The sequence below is a fragment of the Aulonocara sp. 'chitande type north' Nkhata Bay genome, linkage group LG8 (assembly GCF_057382095.1).
Source record: "Aulonocara sp. 'chitande type north' Nkhata Bay isolate Kocher_YH1m ecotype deep benthic linkage group LG8, A_spYH_male_GT1.1, whole genome shotgun sequence".
Taxonomy (NCBI): domain Eukaryota; kingdom Metazoa; phylum Chordata; class Actinopteri; order Cichliformes; family Cichlidae; genus Aulonocara; species Aulonocara sp. 'chitande type north' Nkhata Bay.
Genome location: NC_141351.1, coordinates 9,701,346 through 9,719,718, shown reverse-complemented (window position 1 = coordinate 9,719,718; position 18,373 = coordinate 9,701,346). Strand labels below are relative to the sequence as shown.

Below are 18,373 nucleotides of genomic sequence, written 5' to 3'. Positions count from 1 at the left end.
GAGAGTCTTGGAGCCAATTGTGCATGTTTTCAGCAGGCTGGCCTTCTGGGTCATTGGGCAATTCACCAAGAGCTTTTCCAGGTGATCACCCAGCAGTAAGTAGTGCTTCATGGGAAAGAGCATACTGTCGCCCCAGCCAGAGTTTCAAGAGCAGGTTAGCCACTGTATACAAAAACAGAGACCTACATACACAAAACAGCTGTGATCTAATGAAATCCATGCTCATCTCATGCACATGCACGCCTGTCACAGCTGCATGCATACTTACATGAATACCACATACTCTGTACTAATGAGAAAGCCCTTAAGTAGACTGTGATATTCTGCAACATTTATTTAAAGTAAAACGTACACACATGCACCACACACCTTTGCACTCATCCACACCTTCACTCATTGCAGCGTATTGAAAGTCATCTTCTTTCTCCTTTTGTGTTTCCCTTTCTTTCCTCTCTCTGGCTAATAAAATCTCCAGCACTCTGATATACAGCCAACCTTTCTGGACGTTTTAATGAGCTCCTCGGTCCCCCGTTTCTTCCTCCTCCTCAGTTCTTCCACAAAAAAAAATGAACAATACAACACCCTTTCACTCATACAACATTCCCAAAAGGGTCATTTTTCTCTTTTTTTTGTTTTTAAACTTGGACATTTCATGTCCAGCGATTTTTATTTGGTTTTCTTTGGAAAGCAAAAACGGCTAAATGGTTATTCCTCTTGAAGGGAACGAGAGATACCAGTCCACTTACCAGCGTGTGGTTTGTTGGTGGTCAACTTTTCACGTCCCTTCATTAGAAGTGACTAAAACTCTGTTTCTTTTGCAATTTCAGTTCACCATTTTCATTTTTTTAAAACTTATTTTGTATCCTTCTCATAGATTTTTATTTTTATGCTGTGGATCCAAAATTCAATGAGTCACAGAATCCAGCAGCCTGTGTCAACCACAGATGAGTCTTACTAACAAACAACAGCATTTTTCTTTCTGCAGCTCCAGTGGCAGAAATTGAGTTAAAAGCACAGTGAATGCTTTAAAGTTTAAAAGGGATTCTTATCATTGTTTTAGCGCACTTCATCTGTTTAAGCCTATTTAATCATGCTTATCTTCTCAGTTTCCCTTTTGCTCTTTGTTCTTGCAAAACATGTTTTCCGATCTCCGAGAATACAGACATGGCAAAACAAATATTTCAGGACTACAAGAAAATAAACCACGCGATGTAATTACATGCATATGCTTTCAAATCTTTGAAGGGTTCTATAATACAACTGAGAGTTTCTTTCCGACCTTTCTGGTCCATTGAAACTGCTGTACACAGCTATTCCTCAACATAAAATTACAAACAACTTATATATATATATATATATATATATATATTTGTTTTTTTTTCTTTTTTTTTGTTTTTTTAATTTAATTCAGGTTGCAGGTAAGCTGTGAGTCATATAATAGAAGGAAAGGTGGCTGCTCAGGTTCCAAATGCTGAAATCAAGCGCCAAAGTGTTTCCAGCGCCACATGCCTGCTCTTTGGCCAAAATCTGCATGAGGGAAAAGCTGGATTGAAAAAGATGCTGGAGGACACAGAACAGCTAAACCAAACCGTGACTGGCCTTTAAAGTCGGTCAGAAAAAGATCAGAGAATGGTCATCCAGCCTAGAAATCAATTTTGACTGTCATATTCATAAACGTAAAAACCACATCATTTGCAACCCCACCTACTAATGGTCAGCAGAGGTCATTGGTCCAGTGTGTGGTCTTAGTTGTCACTCTGGCAGCCAAGGCCTATCCACATTCATCCAACCATGACCTGCTTCCACCACGCTCTGCCTTTTCTCAAGGCCCCGGAGAACATGTCAAACTGAACACTTTTACTCCTCTGGTATGTTTCACTTGCCTCCCAGCACTGGCTGTTGCAGGGATTTGGATGTGTGATTTGTCAGAAGCTGTTTTTTAGCACACAAAAACCACACCAAGCCCAACTATTATTTAGCGCTGCTCCAGTTTTCCTTTCAGCCTTTGGCAACATCAGTCAGTTTGTAAAGGCAAGTATAAGTTTACTCAGTTATTATAGAAAAAAATACACATGTATTTAAAAAGTAGATCATGCTTTGATGTGTATTTTTTGTGTTTATAAAAAAATGTGAAATATATTAATGGGACGGGGAGTCAAAGTTGGCCTTTCTATATAGAAATCAGCACATATCACAATGTTATGTTTATATTTGCTTGATCACTGCGTTTTATATTTTAAAGTGATGTGACACTAATTATGCATTACAACGTGTTAGTAAGACTGAGCAAATATGAAAGATTCATGTGCTCCTTTGGTACCTTTTTCACCAATACTGTGACTGTGCCTAGCCTATAAATGCTTAAACACATTTCCACCACAAAAAAGAAGACTGATGACTTGTGTCAAAAATCTGTCCCAAAGGGAGGGTTCACAAGTGACTGGCATTTGGAGTCTGCAGATTCTGTTGACCATGATATTCTTCCCAAGGAAATCACACCGACTTCTGTTAGTAACACTATGCAACATTTGGTTCCCAAATCTGTCAAAATGAAGGATGGTTTTCAGTGCACCAAGAGAGAACTGGCCCCAGCCACATGTTGGTGGAAAACAAGCACTGGAGTCACTGCCTGCATTTCAGGTGTGAACTTGGTTGTCCTTATTTTTGCAGATTGTGAGTCCTACTGTAAACCAGTGAAAGGCAACTTGAAGATCAACATGAAGAAATACTGCAAGAAGGATTATGGTAAGAGAGCAGAATTCCTTTCCATACCATTAATTAAAAAGCGTAAAGAGTTTTGAGTGTGTTTCTTGCAAATGTGTTCCCAGCTGTCCAAGTGAACGTGCTGGACATGGAGACGGTGGGTGACTGGGCCAAGTTCTCCGTTAGCGTGGTGGCTGTGTACAAGAGCCGGGGCGAACCCTTAAAGAGAGGTGACAACATCTTGTGGGTACACATGAAGGACCTTGCCTGCAAGTGTCCCAAAATCCAGATGAGCAAACGATTTTTGGTGATGGGTGGCGCTGAAGGTGGAACGGGCCCAGGAGCAGGTCCAGGAGTCGGGCCCGGAGGTGGAGCCAGCAGTCCAGGGGCGGAGCGCATAGGCTTGGTGGCCGATAAGAACAGCCTGGTGATCCAGTGGAGAGACGTTTGGACGAGACGTCTGAGGAAGTTCCAGCGCAAGGAGAAGAAGGGGAAGTGCAGCAAAGCATGATTGGGAAAAGCAGCGTCCATCCCTACCTCTCCCTCCACAGCACTCAATCACAAATCCTGACTCTTGACTTCTCTTATCCCCGGCCACTCGAGTCCTTTCTTCTCCTCCATTGTGGGAACGCTGCACATTACAAAGACTGCATGTACCCTGCCTGTTTTAAGGACCACGTTTTGTGTATATTGTATAATTATTTTCATTTTTATTTTTCAAGTTTTTTTTCATTGTAAGGCCACTTGTCTATTTGTCCGATTGGTTTGCCTTAAAAAGGGACCATTAAAAAGGGTGTGAAGTGTAGACAAAAGCAGGCGCCATTTCCCCCCCTCGACGACGGCAACTGAACTGTCCAACCCCCTGCTAAAAAATACAACCCCCTGACCTCCACCTGTCAAAACTGCCTGTCTTCTGCCATTTTAAGGTATTTCCATGCAAGACTACCAATGCTCACCCCTCACTGTTCTCTGAGGATTTTATTATAGAGTGTTTATCACTTCACAGACTGATATCAGCAACAAAACAAGCTACAGATCTCCAGCTTGGCCACCTCACACTGATGACCTTCAGAATTTTCCTGTCAAAACAGGCCTAATTTCTCAAGGTCTTTGCAGTATCTTCTTTGGACTATAGGACTTCTATGTCCTACGAGGAACCAAGGGCTCCCTTTGCAGGGACATTTTCCACAGCAAACCTCAGTCACACCACCACTGCTGCTGCCGCCACCACCACACAGCCCTCACAGAATAAACTGCTCACGTAGGCTCTTATACGGTCAAGTGCCCGATGTCACTGCTCATACTAGAGTTTGTATATCTTGTGTGGCTACTTTGCTATCTCAGCCATCCACATCCTTATTTGAGATGTATCCCTTTGTTGCATTGGGCACGAGTGAGTCACATCGCAGGCCTCTTCACCACTGTTCCCTCTTATGAGTGGTTTATAAAGTCACCATCATGACTTATGGCCTGTCACTTTGTGGAAGATGAAGCGGCGCAGACCGAATTTCAGAACAAAACCAACTTTTCCATTGAGACTTTTGCGCTTCATGGATATTCTCTTTGCTGGGTACAGCTCTTCCAGACGTTGCTGTGTGGCCAGCGTCACTTATGTCTTTAAAAATGGCCGAACATTTCATTGCGTTGACTGATGAAGACTGGCAGGCTTTTGTTTGCCACAACAAGAGATTGAAACAAGAGTTCCTTTTTCATGCAGTAAAAACACAAAAACAAGTTGGATAAAGAAAAGACGTAGCTGTGTTGTTGGGTTTTTTCGTTTTTGTTTTTCATTCCTTGCTTAGTATTTCGACAAAATGAATGAGCCTGGAACATTTTTAGTGCTCACTGATTGTATTATGACATGAGAGGATCATATTTCAGTCCTCATGTGCTTTGTTAAGTTTGCATGTTTGTGGGGTTTTTTCTTTTTTCTTTTGCTGGTCCATCAAATCCTTACAGGGAGCAGAGAGAGGTAAACTAATATGAGCATGAAGATCCAAAGGAAAACTTCCCAGGTCATCTTCCACCACTTGCCCACCCCAAATGCATAACCCTGTCATGCCTTGCCAAATAAGAGTAGTCAGTTTTTAAATTCAATTAAGAGACTATGAAAGTCAGGACCAACGAATTAACCGCAGAGAGACCCATCTGGTTGCTCTCAAGCTTTTTATCTGCCTTTTGCAGTTATTTCATTTTGTAAACGACTTTACAATTTATTTAAATAGAGTACAATATAAACACACAGTTTAGTTGAGGGGCACATCAAGCTCACATAGCATTGAGTGTTCCTACAGGCATCTCATGCTAGCTTGTGGTTACGCTCCTTTGGCTTTGGCGGCATGTTTGGTTTGTCATTCCTCCAAAAGTGTCTCTCCTCTGCTCTCGTCTGTGTGTCAGCCACAAACTCCCTCCCTCCACCCCCCCCCCCCCCCACCCCCCGAATTCTCCTTTTAACCCATTTTGCATGTTGTGTATTTAGTGTTTTAGATAAGTGAAAGCACAGAAAGAGGCTTCCAGACTCCTCTGTGGTGTATAGTACTGCACTGTAGTTCTTGTTTTCTGAGAATGTAAATCAATCTGCAAAGAAAAGACACACAGGTAAATGGTCTGATTGTGTTTATGAAGTGTTATTAGAACTGAGGACGTCTAATGGCATGATATTTGATGCTGTTATGAACTCTGAACATGACTAGATGTTGTTCAAACGATTGTGGCTCTTCATGCTTTTCACTCTCATCAAGACATTTTTTGTTTTTGTTTTTTATAATACAATGCAAAAACAAGTTGTAACCAAAATGAATTATAAGCCACCACGACTTCTGATGTGTGACAAAAAAAAGGTTTTCTATGGCACTATGCTGAGGGCACAAATCCCACTGATGGAATTTCTCAAAAATGCAGAAGCAGTCCTTTATTTATGTGTCGGCTGTCCTCTGTGACCTGTCAGACAGGTGGTGTTACAGTAGCACCCGTGTCCGCATCTTGGTATGCAAGTCTGGCATTACAATGAATTGTCAAAATATTTGCCTCAGCTCCTTGAGCACCCAACACCCTCGTGAAGGAATTCCACAAAATTCTTTCTCTTCTAGTTTTCACGTGATATGTCACACTATAGGAACGCTTCCAAAAGAGGCTTTTTCCGATGCCTGTTGATCATTTTTGCCAGTTCAGTTTACCCAAAATGCTGGATAGTTCTTAAACTATACACATGTATAACTATCCTGCCTGCAAATCTTTAGAGTGTGGCACTGCATGGGAACACATTTAGCCTAAGGGCCCCGTTGTACCAGCCAAGCAGATAAAAGTGTACAATCATGTCAGGTTTTACTGCTCACATGGTCACAGATCAGACGGACATGTTGTAAGATGACTTGGTGGAGAAAAAAGTATAGATGGAGGCGATTTCCCTTATATCAGTGCCGATGCAGAGGTTTTTGTTTTTTTCAGAGTAGCGACACCTATTGTTCCGAGGAGTACTGTAGCAGCTTCCTGCACCATAAATGTTTAGGACTATGATGATGACGTTGCCTGTGGCGAACAAACAGACCAGCGTGAAAGGTATACTGAGGCATCCTGTCATGCAGCTACTGCGGACAGATCACACCAATCCACCACAGCAACTGATCTTGTCAATAGCAATAGGAAATAAGTTTCACTATAATGATGTTAAACAAAATGTTACTGGTGTGTCACTTCTGCCATAAAACATCTGAAGCCAGCAGCTGATGGATCACCATGTGTTAGCTAGCTAGTTTTAGCTAAAGCGCCCTTGCCTTTGTTTTAATAGTTGAGAGCTTTTTTACCTTCAAATCTAAAAGAGCAAATCAAATCAAGATTAAGCATGTTTGTGCTTTTGCACTGCAGTGTAAAGTGAAGGAATCTCCACTAAATGCACTATATGGACAAAAGTAGTTTACCTCACACCTACAAGAGCTGCTCAGGTACCAAAATCCATGTCGTGAAGCTCCTGGCACACAGCAAACAAGGTTTGCAAATCTGCAGTTACTGAGTCACAGGTGCACCTTAGCGGTTGCTCTGTAACCTCACATGGCCTTCCACTTTGTCACTATTTCTAAACACACCCATGTTTGCGATAATACCACCGATAGCTTATCGTAGAATATCTGGAAGAGGGGAAAAAATTACAAATGTGATGGATTTCAATGAGCTCTTTAGAACTGATCTTTCACAAATGCTTGTAAACGCAGACTGCGTTGCTAGGTGCTTCATTTTATACACCTGTGGCAATGGGTTTGAAAACACTTGAATTCATAAAAAGGTGTGGTCCAAAATTTTTTATCCATGTAGAGTTCAAGTAAAACATCACCAGAATGGAGCGGGATCACATCTTTGTGTGAATCCTTTAAAAGGGTGATCTAAACATTCATGGATTGTAAAAGATGAAATATTTACACGGTTCTCCTGCAGTTCTGTGGAGGGTCTGGTATGTAAGCTGGAAAAAAAAATACAGTTTTCCCTGCAGGCCTCTGCACAGGTCACATGATCGAAAACTACGAACCAGCTTTTCCTTTTCTTAAGTGCCCACCCTGAACATCGAAATCAAAATAGGTTAAAATTGGCCAGATTTTGTTCGAGTGGGGGGTTAGGGGGTGGAAGTGTAGCGCTTGTGAAAGCTATTTTGTGAGCCTCATAGAGAGAGCCATCCTGTTGTTTTATATTAACAAGCCCAGCAGCTTGGCAGTGGAACTGAGACCATAACTGCTTCACTTTGCTTCCTCCCCCCTGTGTATTTTTTTCCACAGCATTTATAGCATTCACAGGTGTGTGAGTTTGTGTGTTTAATTAACCTTCCCGAGCAAACAAGTGACACACACAACTTGCAGAGAGGTGAGAGGAAACTTATTTGAAGTTTAGCGTTTTTGGGTGGGGGTAGGGTTCTGAAACGGTCCATGATGAAGAATTATATCACACAAATTTTCTTGGTCAACTTCCCATTGTTTGTTTTTTGACTATTTTTTTTTTTTCTTTGTGCACATGCGTCATTTTCATCCACACATTTGGCTTGTCCTGATGCATTTTTTTTTTTTTTAATATTGTAAATATGTACTGAACTGCCTCTGCCGTTTATGTTGTCTTTTGTAAAGCATCACTTAGCCTGGGATGACTCACATTTATGGATGTACAAACCAGATGATTATGGATGTTATATGGATGTAGAAACCAGGAACATATGCTTTCGTGATCACGACCAGAAGACGTGGTTCAGATATTACACAGAATGTATTCCTTTCGGTTTTATGTTGTTTCCAGACAACAACCACCCAATTGTAAATGACTTTGAGGTGAATGGAGTAAAAACGTGACTGACTGGACCCTCTGCTTTTCCCATAGAGGTACAGATGGAAACTGACACACAAAGCCCACCATGTCCTGTTACATTAATGTCCTGGGAATAATGGTTCACTCACACAAAAATTGTCCACCTACCTTTTTGGGGGGAACAAAGGGATCCTGCCCTCAGTCTAGCACTGCTTTTCACTTCTGTTATATCGAAGTCTTCCTTGTACATTTTCCTCTGAGGCAATGAACCACTGACTTTTTAATCTAAATGGTAAAAAATAAATTATTAGGTAATGAACTGTGCGTTGTGTTGATCATCTGTCTCTTTAATAGCAGCTATTAGCCTTAGCTGCAGAAATTATATAAAATTGATCATGTGTGTTTTCTCCATTGCTCAAACACAGTTGGCACTGCTCTGGTATGTTTCCACTCACGGGGGCTAGATGGGGGTTTGAAGAAGAGAATATTGGGTAGAGCGGCTCCCCTCCTCTATGAACGCTGCAAGAGCTAAAGCTCTGTAAATAAACAATGAGGCGCACACACACACAGTATATACACACAATTTAATGCGTTCCTCACCTTGGAGGAAACCCAACTCCAGAGAAAGGCTCAAAGCAGGAATCTCCTTACTCTCTTTCTCTTTTTTTTTCACCTACAGTGTCCTCTCTTCCTCATCTCCCCACCCACTAACCAAACAGGCCAGCTCCATCCATTCTCCTGAAGGTAAATTACAGGAAAGCAGTCATTTATCATCACTCTCCCCAGGCATGGCCACTGAGGCTCTGAGAATAGAGGTTTCACAGACTGGACACACACACACACTGAAACATATCTTGAATCTCTGAATCAAGCATCTTTCTCCTGGACATCCTGGCCTTCTATCAAGTTGCTGTTTATATTGAGTTCAGTTAACTATACACCAAAGCAAAACCGTCTACAACCAGAACAAAACTGAAAATCCTTTGTCCTGTAGGACATTCAGTCATTAAAGATGATCAGCATTTACATGAGCAAAATATTGCCTCAGTTCTTCGCTTCTTCTTATGAATAACAAAATAAAGATGTTAAGATGTTGTTTTACAAGGCACCAAGCTTTCTCCTTTTTTTTAATCTCTGTGACAACCAATAACCGAGTCCCAGACCCCAAACCCACTTTGATGTCACCCTTTATTTTGTAAAGTTCATTTGAAGCCTCAGCTTTAGCTTTTTGGCTACCATTAACTATTAACATATTGGGATGGGAGGGTGGAGTCCTAAGCTATCAATAAGTCCCAGTTACCTTGGTTAGCAAGGTTTATCCATAGACTATACTAGTGAATCACAAAGATAGGGGAATTCTGTCACATACAGTTTCCTTTTTCTTTCTTCAGTTAGAAACAACATTGAAAATTTGACATTTGAGTCTTCATAACAACATTTTACAAACTGCTGGTTGCTACATCGATTTTTAGCGATTAATCTTTGAGTGGTCGAAACTTTTAAGGCCTCAGTCACACAGGCTTAGAGACCAGCTGGTGGGAATAATGTGTGTTCCTTTACTGGTTGTTGAGAATCGCTGGGTGAACATCAGTCGAAAAGAGGGTGCAGCAAAGGTCCTTGTTTTTGCTTTGGTCACTAGCAGATTGCTGCAATTGCCTGTAGTTTCCATTGAAGATGACAACATGATAACACTTGGAAATTACTAGTTAAGTGGCTAAAAGCTGTGATTCACAGAGGCAGCCAACATGTTTCAAAGGGTGGAAGTTTGACTTTGAAGGCAAACATTCTCCGTTAATGTTTTGTGTTGCGCTTTTAACAGTTTCACTACAGCTCGGAGAGCAACGGTTGATTGTTTTTTTGACAAGTCAGTGTATTGCAATCTAGGGGAACCATGAAAATCTGTTAGCAATCAAAGAAAATGCTGGTATGTTTTTGGTGCAACGTGGCATACCTCTTTGTAACCAATTTCAGATTGCGACTCCCAGCAGTCTCCACCTCACTGATCAGCCTGCGTGGCCGGGGATTTGGCAACTGATTTCACAGCAACTGCCACCAACCTCAAGCAACCGCTTGGCGACCAGCTGGGAAATGCACATTTTTCCCTTACCACTGGTGGTTGCCAAACCTCATTGAAAGGTTTAGGGTTTTCAAGGTTTACCCATAAAGATGATCATGGCGATGTTGGTTTATAAAGTCCTGTTATGAAGACTCAAATCTAATCAGAAATAGCCACTTGGACGAAAGATTATGGGGTGCTAATTTATTAGCTATTGCTTGGTTAGCAAGGTGTATCCAGTGTAAGTGTGTCACACATGGGATAACTGCTACCACAAATATGGGACTAGGTTCAGCTGACTGGTCAGAATTAGATGATAACGGCAGCCCTCATTCAGAATGGCCAAACTCCTAATAATTTATAAGCTTCTAATACAATTCAAACAAGTCAGTTAATCACGAAATCCTTCCCAGTACAGCTTCTTTTATTGTAGAGACCAAAACCACTTCTTTTTCTTGTGGGGACTGATTTTTGGAGTCAGCTTCAAGTACCCACTTGAGCAACTCCACTTTTTGGTGTTGACTTTAGTTTTCAGGCCTGCAAGTGGCACTTGATCCAAAAAGCCCCTTAACAAGCTTCTTCTACACTATGTTTTCTAAAGTAATGCAGCCCACCTACTGTTTGTCTCTATAAAGGTTTATCAAAAACATCTACATTACTTTCCCTCATCACCTGCACTGCTCTCACGCTGCATTCATCTCTGTCAGCTAATTTTGTTTCCTTCACCTTGATGAATGCATCAGTAATGGAAAACCTTGATCTAAAGAGCTAAGGGGCTCCCTCATAGGGTTCATTGCGAATTACTGCTATAATGAAAGTTACATCAATTATAGCCAGTGTAAATCACTGTCACATTTAAGCTTTGTTTACTAGTGTTTATAGAATAAACTGACTTACGGGAGTTTTGTGAATAATTTGCTGCTTTGATGAAAAGAGAAACTAAAGTAAAGCCAAATATTGTCCAGTTTGTCCCCTCCCTATTCTACTGACACACACACAACCACAGGAACACACACACACCCATCAGCAGACGAAGGGGGCTTACCAATTGTGCTTTCATAAGCTGCCAAAGCGGCTTCATTGGATTTAAATGGAGCCTCATTACCACTGTGCTTCAAAGCTCAACAACGGCATTTTCCAGCATGGGGTCTCTGTATGTGTCTGCAGGTCTCTTTCCTAAGACTTTTCTTTTCCCCTCATGCTCTTCTTTTATTTTCACCGCAACTTACCATCCTAATGGTCTAATGGGACTTATTTCTCTTTTTCACGCCGCCCTCCCCCAGCCCCTATCTCTTTTCCATCATCTGTATATCTGTGAACACTCGTGTGTGTGTGTGTGTGTGTGTGTGTGTGTGTGTGTGTGTGTGTGTGTGTGTGTGTGTGTGTGTGTGTGTGTGGGTCAGCAAGTACTAACCCCCCGAAAACCGCAACAAAAATGTGGCAAGAAATCTGTGTGGACCGAGATCATAAATATTCAGTGGTGAAGGTCTGATCTCTTTCTCTCTCCTCTCTGCTGTGTGTCTGTTTTTTTTCCTTTTCTGAGTGAAACCAGCTGTCGTCTGAAGAGACGCCGCTCCCTCTGGATCTGACAACATGCGTGACAATGACCACACCTCTGCTCGCACATCTGTCATCCTTCGGTCTCTTCGTATTTCCAACTTTCCGTTTTTCCATTTTGCCTTCATCTTTCCAAGGGAAACATCGTCTTCTCGCTTTCAAAACGTTCAACCTTTCTAGGCTGCAAATGGGCTAATCACATCTCTTTTGCTGGCCAGCGATTTTCCAGACACAAACAGAGAGCGTCGGGAATTGTAGGGGACTGCCGCCGCACAAAACTGGAATTCAGTGCTCTCTTTTTTCCCATTTTATTGCAGAAACAAACTTTATTGGGCTAGTGAGTGATTGAAAATGAGTGAGGAATAGGGGGGTAATTTAAAACCAGTGTGGTCCCTGATAGGAGCATTGTGGACCACAAGCCTGTTCCTAATCCGCCCCTCAGCTTTGTGTTTGATTGGGTACTGTTGAAAATGGGGATGAGTCTGCCTCTTCAAAGCCTGTAACATAAGAGGAATGTGTGTGTGAGTCAAAGTGTGTGTGTGTCTGTATTAAGGTGATCACAAAAAGCGGATTGTGTGCAGATGGACAAATAGAAATTACACTGGTAAATTTTGCATAAGCCCTTTATGAGCTGTTTCACTTATTACTGAGCATTTTGAAGCCATTGCTTAAGCAATTACAGTCCTGGCTTCAGTATTTCAGTAATTATTAAACTTTCATGCCCGTGCCAAATTATTCATGTATTTAAAAAAGAAAAACAACAATAACCAGACACTCAATATTGTGCTTGGCTAAGAATGCCGTGTCTGATTGCGATGGGATACTTCAGCATCGAGATCAGGCCTTGGGTGAACATTTAGGTTTGGGAAAAGGGCTGAATACAAAAATTAGGGCGTGCCTGGGAATCTGAGGAAATACCAAAAAGAAAATATAGCTTTTTTATTAGTGTTTCTGAAGTTATGGTGACTGTAACGATAAGTCTTGGCATTAATATGAGCTGGCCACACTAGAATCTTAATTATTACTTGCCCTGTGGGCTAAATCGGGGGTTTCCAAAGTGGACACACACTTAACTCCCAAATATGTGAGAATATGAGGAAAAAATATGTGTGTAGCGGCACCCACTTTTTAGAGGGATAATCTATTCGGGATAAATCAAATTCAGAGAGCGTTGTCCATTCATAATTTAGAAGTGATGACAGAAAATGTGCCATTTGAGGAGTATCCTTATGCATTATTGGCTTTGCGATGCATGCAAACGTCACGGCCAAAGATTTGATGAAATATGCAAAAATTCAGGGGTGAACTGGAGGAGAAGTTGCATTTTAGATGAATATGACTCATTTTTTTGGAGTTCATACAGTATAAACAGCCCCTGGGTGGTGGTGGAGGAATGATCATGACAATAAGTTTTTTAATCACAAAGAAACAAAACAAAACAAAAAAATCTGATTTGAGACACCACCATGGATCACAGGTAGGTCCCAGGTTCAATAGTTTTTCCAAAGTTGCCAATCTTTCTCTCTACATTCCTCGCTTCCAAGTCTTCTATTACTCACTTATAAATTTAGGAAGAACGCTCCTCTTTCCTCCAGGCTCAAGCCCTTTTAAGCTCTACACCTCAGGCTATACTGTAACAGACTGTGTCAGGCTGGGCCGATCCACTTCAGGCCCCATCTGTTGGCATTTAGCACCAGCTTCCCCGCCTCTGCACAGATCTCCGGTCGACATTAACTGCCCTAATTTGTCTGCCAAAGCCCACTCTGATTGCTACCATGTGACGTTATGCGAAAGGTGAGGGATTCCTACTTATCTGTGAGGACAGGCAGAGAGCAGAGCAGGGGGGGATGGGTGAAAACAAGAAGGGGGTAAGCAGGGTTAGGAGGAAAAAAGTTAAGTAAAGAAAGTGATCAGGGAAGGCATACTATGTGAAAAAAGTGGGAATAAGATTGATTGTCAACCAGTGTTGATTAAATAGTTGTGAGATGTCCCAGATGGGACATGCTGTCATTCTCTACAGTCTGCAACCCAACATGATCAAAAATGTAAAAGACAAGTTTTGAAGTCTATTTTGTAAAGTTTTTCCATGTGGGATTTGTGTTGTAACAGTTGGACAAGCAGGGATATGTGGGAAGAACATGAAGGCATGCCATGCCTTGTATAGCTTAACCCCTTCATTCAAATGATGATTTTATGTATAGAATCATTTTCTTAAAACTGCCCTAAATATAAATTCCACATGTACTTCCAGAGACTGTAAAGCACATCCAGAAAGCATTCACAGTGCTTCACTTGTTCCACATTTTGTCATACAACAACAACAACAACAACAACAACAGCAAAGCTTGATATTCTAGTATAGCCTGCTTAGCTTTTGCGCAATACTTTGTTAAAGCATCTTTGGCAGCAATTACAGCCTCAAGTCATAAGCATGGTGGCAGCTGCATCATGTTGTTGGTTTGAGGGACAGATATATCCAAGACAACAACAACAACCTTGAGCATGCAGCCAAAATAACAAAGGAGTGAATTCAGTACCACTCTGTAAATGTCCTTGAGTGGCCCAGCCAGAGCCCAGAGTTTAGATGTGAAAATGGCTGCGCACTGACCCTCCCCATCCAACCTGATGAGAGGTTCTGTAAAGAAGAATGGGAGAAATTGATGTGCCAAGCTTGTAGCATCAAACTCAAAAAGACTTGAGGCTGCAATTGCTGCCGAGGTGCTTCAATATTAAGCAAAGGCTGTGAATATTTATTTACATGTCATAATTTACAATTTATTTTTCATGAATTTGCACAAATTTCAAGCATACTTTTAATCATTTTGTCAATTTTGTCATTAATTGTAATAATTTTTAGTTGAAAAATGAATTTAATCCATTTTGTAACAAGAAGCTAATTTATTAGCTATTGCTTGGTTAGCGAGGCATATCTATGGACTCAATGAGTGTGTCACACATGGGATAACTGCTACCACAAATGTTGTACTAGGTCCAGCTGACTGTTCAGAATTAGATGAGGATGGCAGCCCTCATTCAGAACGGCCACACTCCTAATAATCCACACACTTCTAATACAATTCAAGTACATTAATAACAAGTCGCCCCCTACTGGCCATTAGAAGGAATGCCAGTCTTAATGAATATCCACATGCATGTGTACTCCTTAGAACAGGATTTTTGGTGATTTTCATTTTCAGAAATTTCTCAGTCCACATGAAATCAATTAATTAATATTCTGCCAATAAAAAATAAAGTACAACTTAGTTACAGGAATATTTCAGGAAACTGTCTGACTCTTTCTCATTCCTCGTGCAAAGTACTTCCAGCTTTTAAGCAGGGTCCTGACCTGCACTATTTCCTCTTTTAGAGGGTAAGTAGATGAAGTGGATGTTCATTCAGCCACAGATTAGCATCACTGGTAGAATCACTTTTCTCTAGTTCACTGGACATTATGTAAGCTGTAGTCAAATATTTCAGGGAGGAAGGTTGCCCTGGTTGGTCTGCATGTCAAAGATTGATATATAACTCTTCAAACCTGTTCATATGTTGTTGTCTGAAAAAGCTGACTAAACAGGAATCAGCTAAATAATTTAAGTGCAGGTAAGCTTTTTACATCCATTGCCCCAGCTGCGTTGCCTGTTGCAGTTAATTCTTCTCTTTCTGCTACAGTAAACATGCAGGTGTGTAACTCTGTGGGGTTATTTGGCAAAAGCTTTTGCACTGTTATACTGTCCAATGGGCCAGCGATCCTTTTTTGTCATATTTTTACTGCATGCTTTATGGCCTGTGTATCTGTGCATATGGTTTTACTTTAATTCTTTTGCAGTCATGCCTGCTGTGTGCGGTAGGGTTTGAGCACCATGACAGTTATCAGGCAGCGCAAGGCTGTTAATGTGCCCACCATCAGGTGTGATTATTTTATTTTCCATTTGTCGCAGGTGTCTGTATCGTTGACTTACTGGGAAATAATATTATGGTTAGAGTTTCAAGTTGCACAGAAAAAAAGAAAAGAAAAAAATTGAGGAGCTTCAAGGTAAACCCACATAAACTATCCTTTAAGAAAAAAAGCTGCTTTCAGCTGCTCCCTTATTCACAAGGGGCCACCACAGCGGGTAGCTTCGCAAGTTTGATTTCTCAGACTTTCTATCCCGGATGCCTTTCCTGATGCAACCCCGAAGAAATAAACGGTAAACTAAGGCAGACACACGGCTTTTCCTCCTTTCTTTATGCCTCCTTTCACCTCAGACCTACTGCCTTTAACCTGAAAATTTATCTCAGCAAGCCATGTTGAAGGCAGCCCATCTAACACTCCTTTTAGGTGGGTCATTTTGTGTTCATGGTTCACCTCTCTGTCCCTTATTCTGTATAAACGCTGCTATGTGTTTAGAGACTAAATACAGCAAAAGGCTGGAAAAAAAACAATGACCCGATCACGCTTTTGTCTTCATGTCTCTTCCACAGTGTCTCCCTCCCTTTTCCTTTCTCCCTCCCCTCACCCCCAACCTGTCGTGGTAGATGGCTGCTCCTCCCTGAGCCTGGTTCTACCTAAGGTTTCTTCCTGTTTAGAGGGAGTTTTTCCTTTCCACTGTCACCAAGTACCTGCTCGTACATGGTGCCCCAACTGTTGGGATTTTCTTTCTATTATTGCAGGCTCTTTACCTTACAATATAGAACATCCCGAGTCAACTGTAATTGTGATTTGGTGCTATACTGAGTCTATTTTCAATGTATTTTTTATTTTTTTGGATCTCAGTGTTTCACTATCTTTGTATTATCTTCCTGGCTTCTACTTCCTGTTATTTTGGTCTTTTCTTTTACCTCTGTGTACTTCTATACTGTCTGTCTTTTTCTCCCCTTTTTTGTGGTACTTTATCCTTCTCCCCTCGAATCAAGTGTATTGTAAATACTTGATTCCTCTGCTCACGTCATGGTCCCTCCCAACAAAGAGGGCACCACATGAGACAAGGAGGAGACACGACATGATCTCAGATGTGTTTTATTTTTAGGGCCAATTTCAATTAAATTCACACCATGGCACAGTGGGAGTAGAGATATACCTGTTTGTAATCACACAATCAAGGGCTGAAGATTTGATCATTTCTCTATACAAAATGACATGAATAAAGAGGACTAGTTGTTTAAAGAGTACACCTGTGTCTATCTCCACTGTTGTCCAGGTACATTTTTGAACCTGAGACATCCTTGAACATGACATACACAGCCAGGAGGACGGACTAGAGAGCACAAATAAGAGAAATTAGGAAAAAGCCTTCTGGTTTGCCTGTTCCCATCAGCCCCCTCTCTGTATACAGTCTTCTCTTTCCCTTTGCCAGTTCATCTGTTGTCCTGTATGTGTGTCAGCCCCTTGTTCCTTAAGCTTCTACCTCTTCAGTTCTGGGTTTCTGCTTTGAAATGTTCCTCTATGTCCTGTGTTTGGGTCAAATCACAGAAATGATCAAAAACTATGAGCTAAAAAACTGAAATGCTTAACAAAAATCACCACTTATCACTAGTGACACTAAGCGGATGCTACAACATTAAAGCATCTGGTACTATAGAGCAAGTTCACCATATGCAGGCTGTCTTTCTGTTGGTCATCAACTGGCTAAGTTAACTCAGTGATTCATATGAGTCACTCTCATTAAAGGGTTGGTGCTTGCAGCATCTGACCAATATACCAAGATTACTATTTTAGACCTACTACATTAACAAGGTTTAGTCTATTTGAAACCAGTATTAATAAGACAAAAGAGAATCTGATGGATTATAACTGAGCATTTTCAAATTCATATTTAAAAGAGAGCTTTAATTTTTATTTTGAATCTTAATCTGGAGCTCTGAGCTCTACAGCATAAGTCACCATGGCAATATACCTGGTAAAATACGGTCTGCCTTCATAGCACTAATAACCCAAGGTTAAACCCAAAGCTAACTGGATACGACAAAGTCCTGGCTCATAGTACTAGCCTCTGGCGGGATATGCCATCTGCTGTGTTAGCAGAATGAGAGTTCACCTGGAAGACTCTAGCCAGAGACCCATCCAAGCTAATGACAACTCTTGACCTATATCCAATCAAAATCTGCCATGCATATGTGCCTTTAAATGCGCTGATGTAATAAGAAATGTGAATTGATCCATGGTGCTTTTGCTATTGCTTTTCAACAGCCCTGCCAGTAAATCACTCACTTGCCCAATAAAGTAGTACCACTTACTGGTTTGGAAACAATAAAAAAGTGTCAAACTGCAGAGATCAGCATCAATCTGTCTTAAATTATCCTTCCAAATAATACTTAATATTTTTCATTTATAGATACACAAACTCTAATTATTAAGAAGTTCTCAGATCTGAAAGAGCAGAGGTGCACTCGTCCTCCCCCATCCACTAGAGGAGGAAGTTCTGGACAACCAGACGCTTGTGTTTGCCAGGCAAAGCAGGAATCGGGCTCTTGGTTCAACAGCACAGGCACCTGTGAAAATATGGGTAGCACATCACGTATCAAACCAAATAAAGTCACACCGGTGTAAAGTATGGGCATACTCTGATGAAAGATGCCATTCGGCAGGCACACTCATGGGCCAATAAAACACCCTGCTAGCACGATGCTGGAGCTCGGGGCTAGATCTGGTTTTCAAGGCATAGAGGGTTAAGTTGTGTGGTCGCTCTTGTATTCACATTCTGGTTAAAGCAACTGATCATAAAAAAATTTGGCTGTTAAACTGTATGAAGTGTTCTGGACTGCAAAAATAAAAGTATACAGTGACATAAGGTGTTGTAA

The 18,373-nt window shown here is 41.2% G+C and overlaps 1 protein-coding gene across 3 annotated transcripts in view; it reads left to right on the top strand.

Annotated features, from left to right (window-relative positions):
* ntn2 (netrin 2) overlaps positions 1-5,116 on the top strand; it is a 40,798-nt gene extending 35,682 nt beyond the window's left edge. For all 3 annotated transcript variants that reach the window (XM_086303382.1, XM_086303383.1, XM_086303384.1), the window contains exons 6-7: positions 2,671-2,745; positions 2,829-5,116. In XM_086303382.1, coding sequence (XP_086159508.1) covers positions 2,671-2,745; positions 2,829-3,214 — 461 coding nt within the window. In that variant the 3' untranslated portion in view covers positions 3,215-5,116. The remainder of the gene's footprint in view (positions 1-2,670; positions 2,746-2,828) is intronic.
* Positions 5,117-18,373: the final 13,257 nt, after the last annotated feature.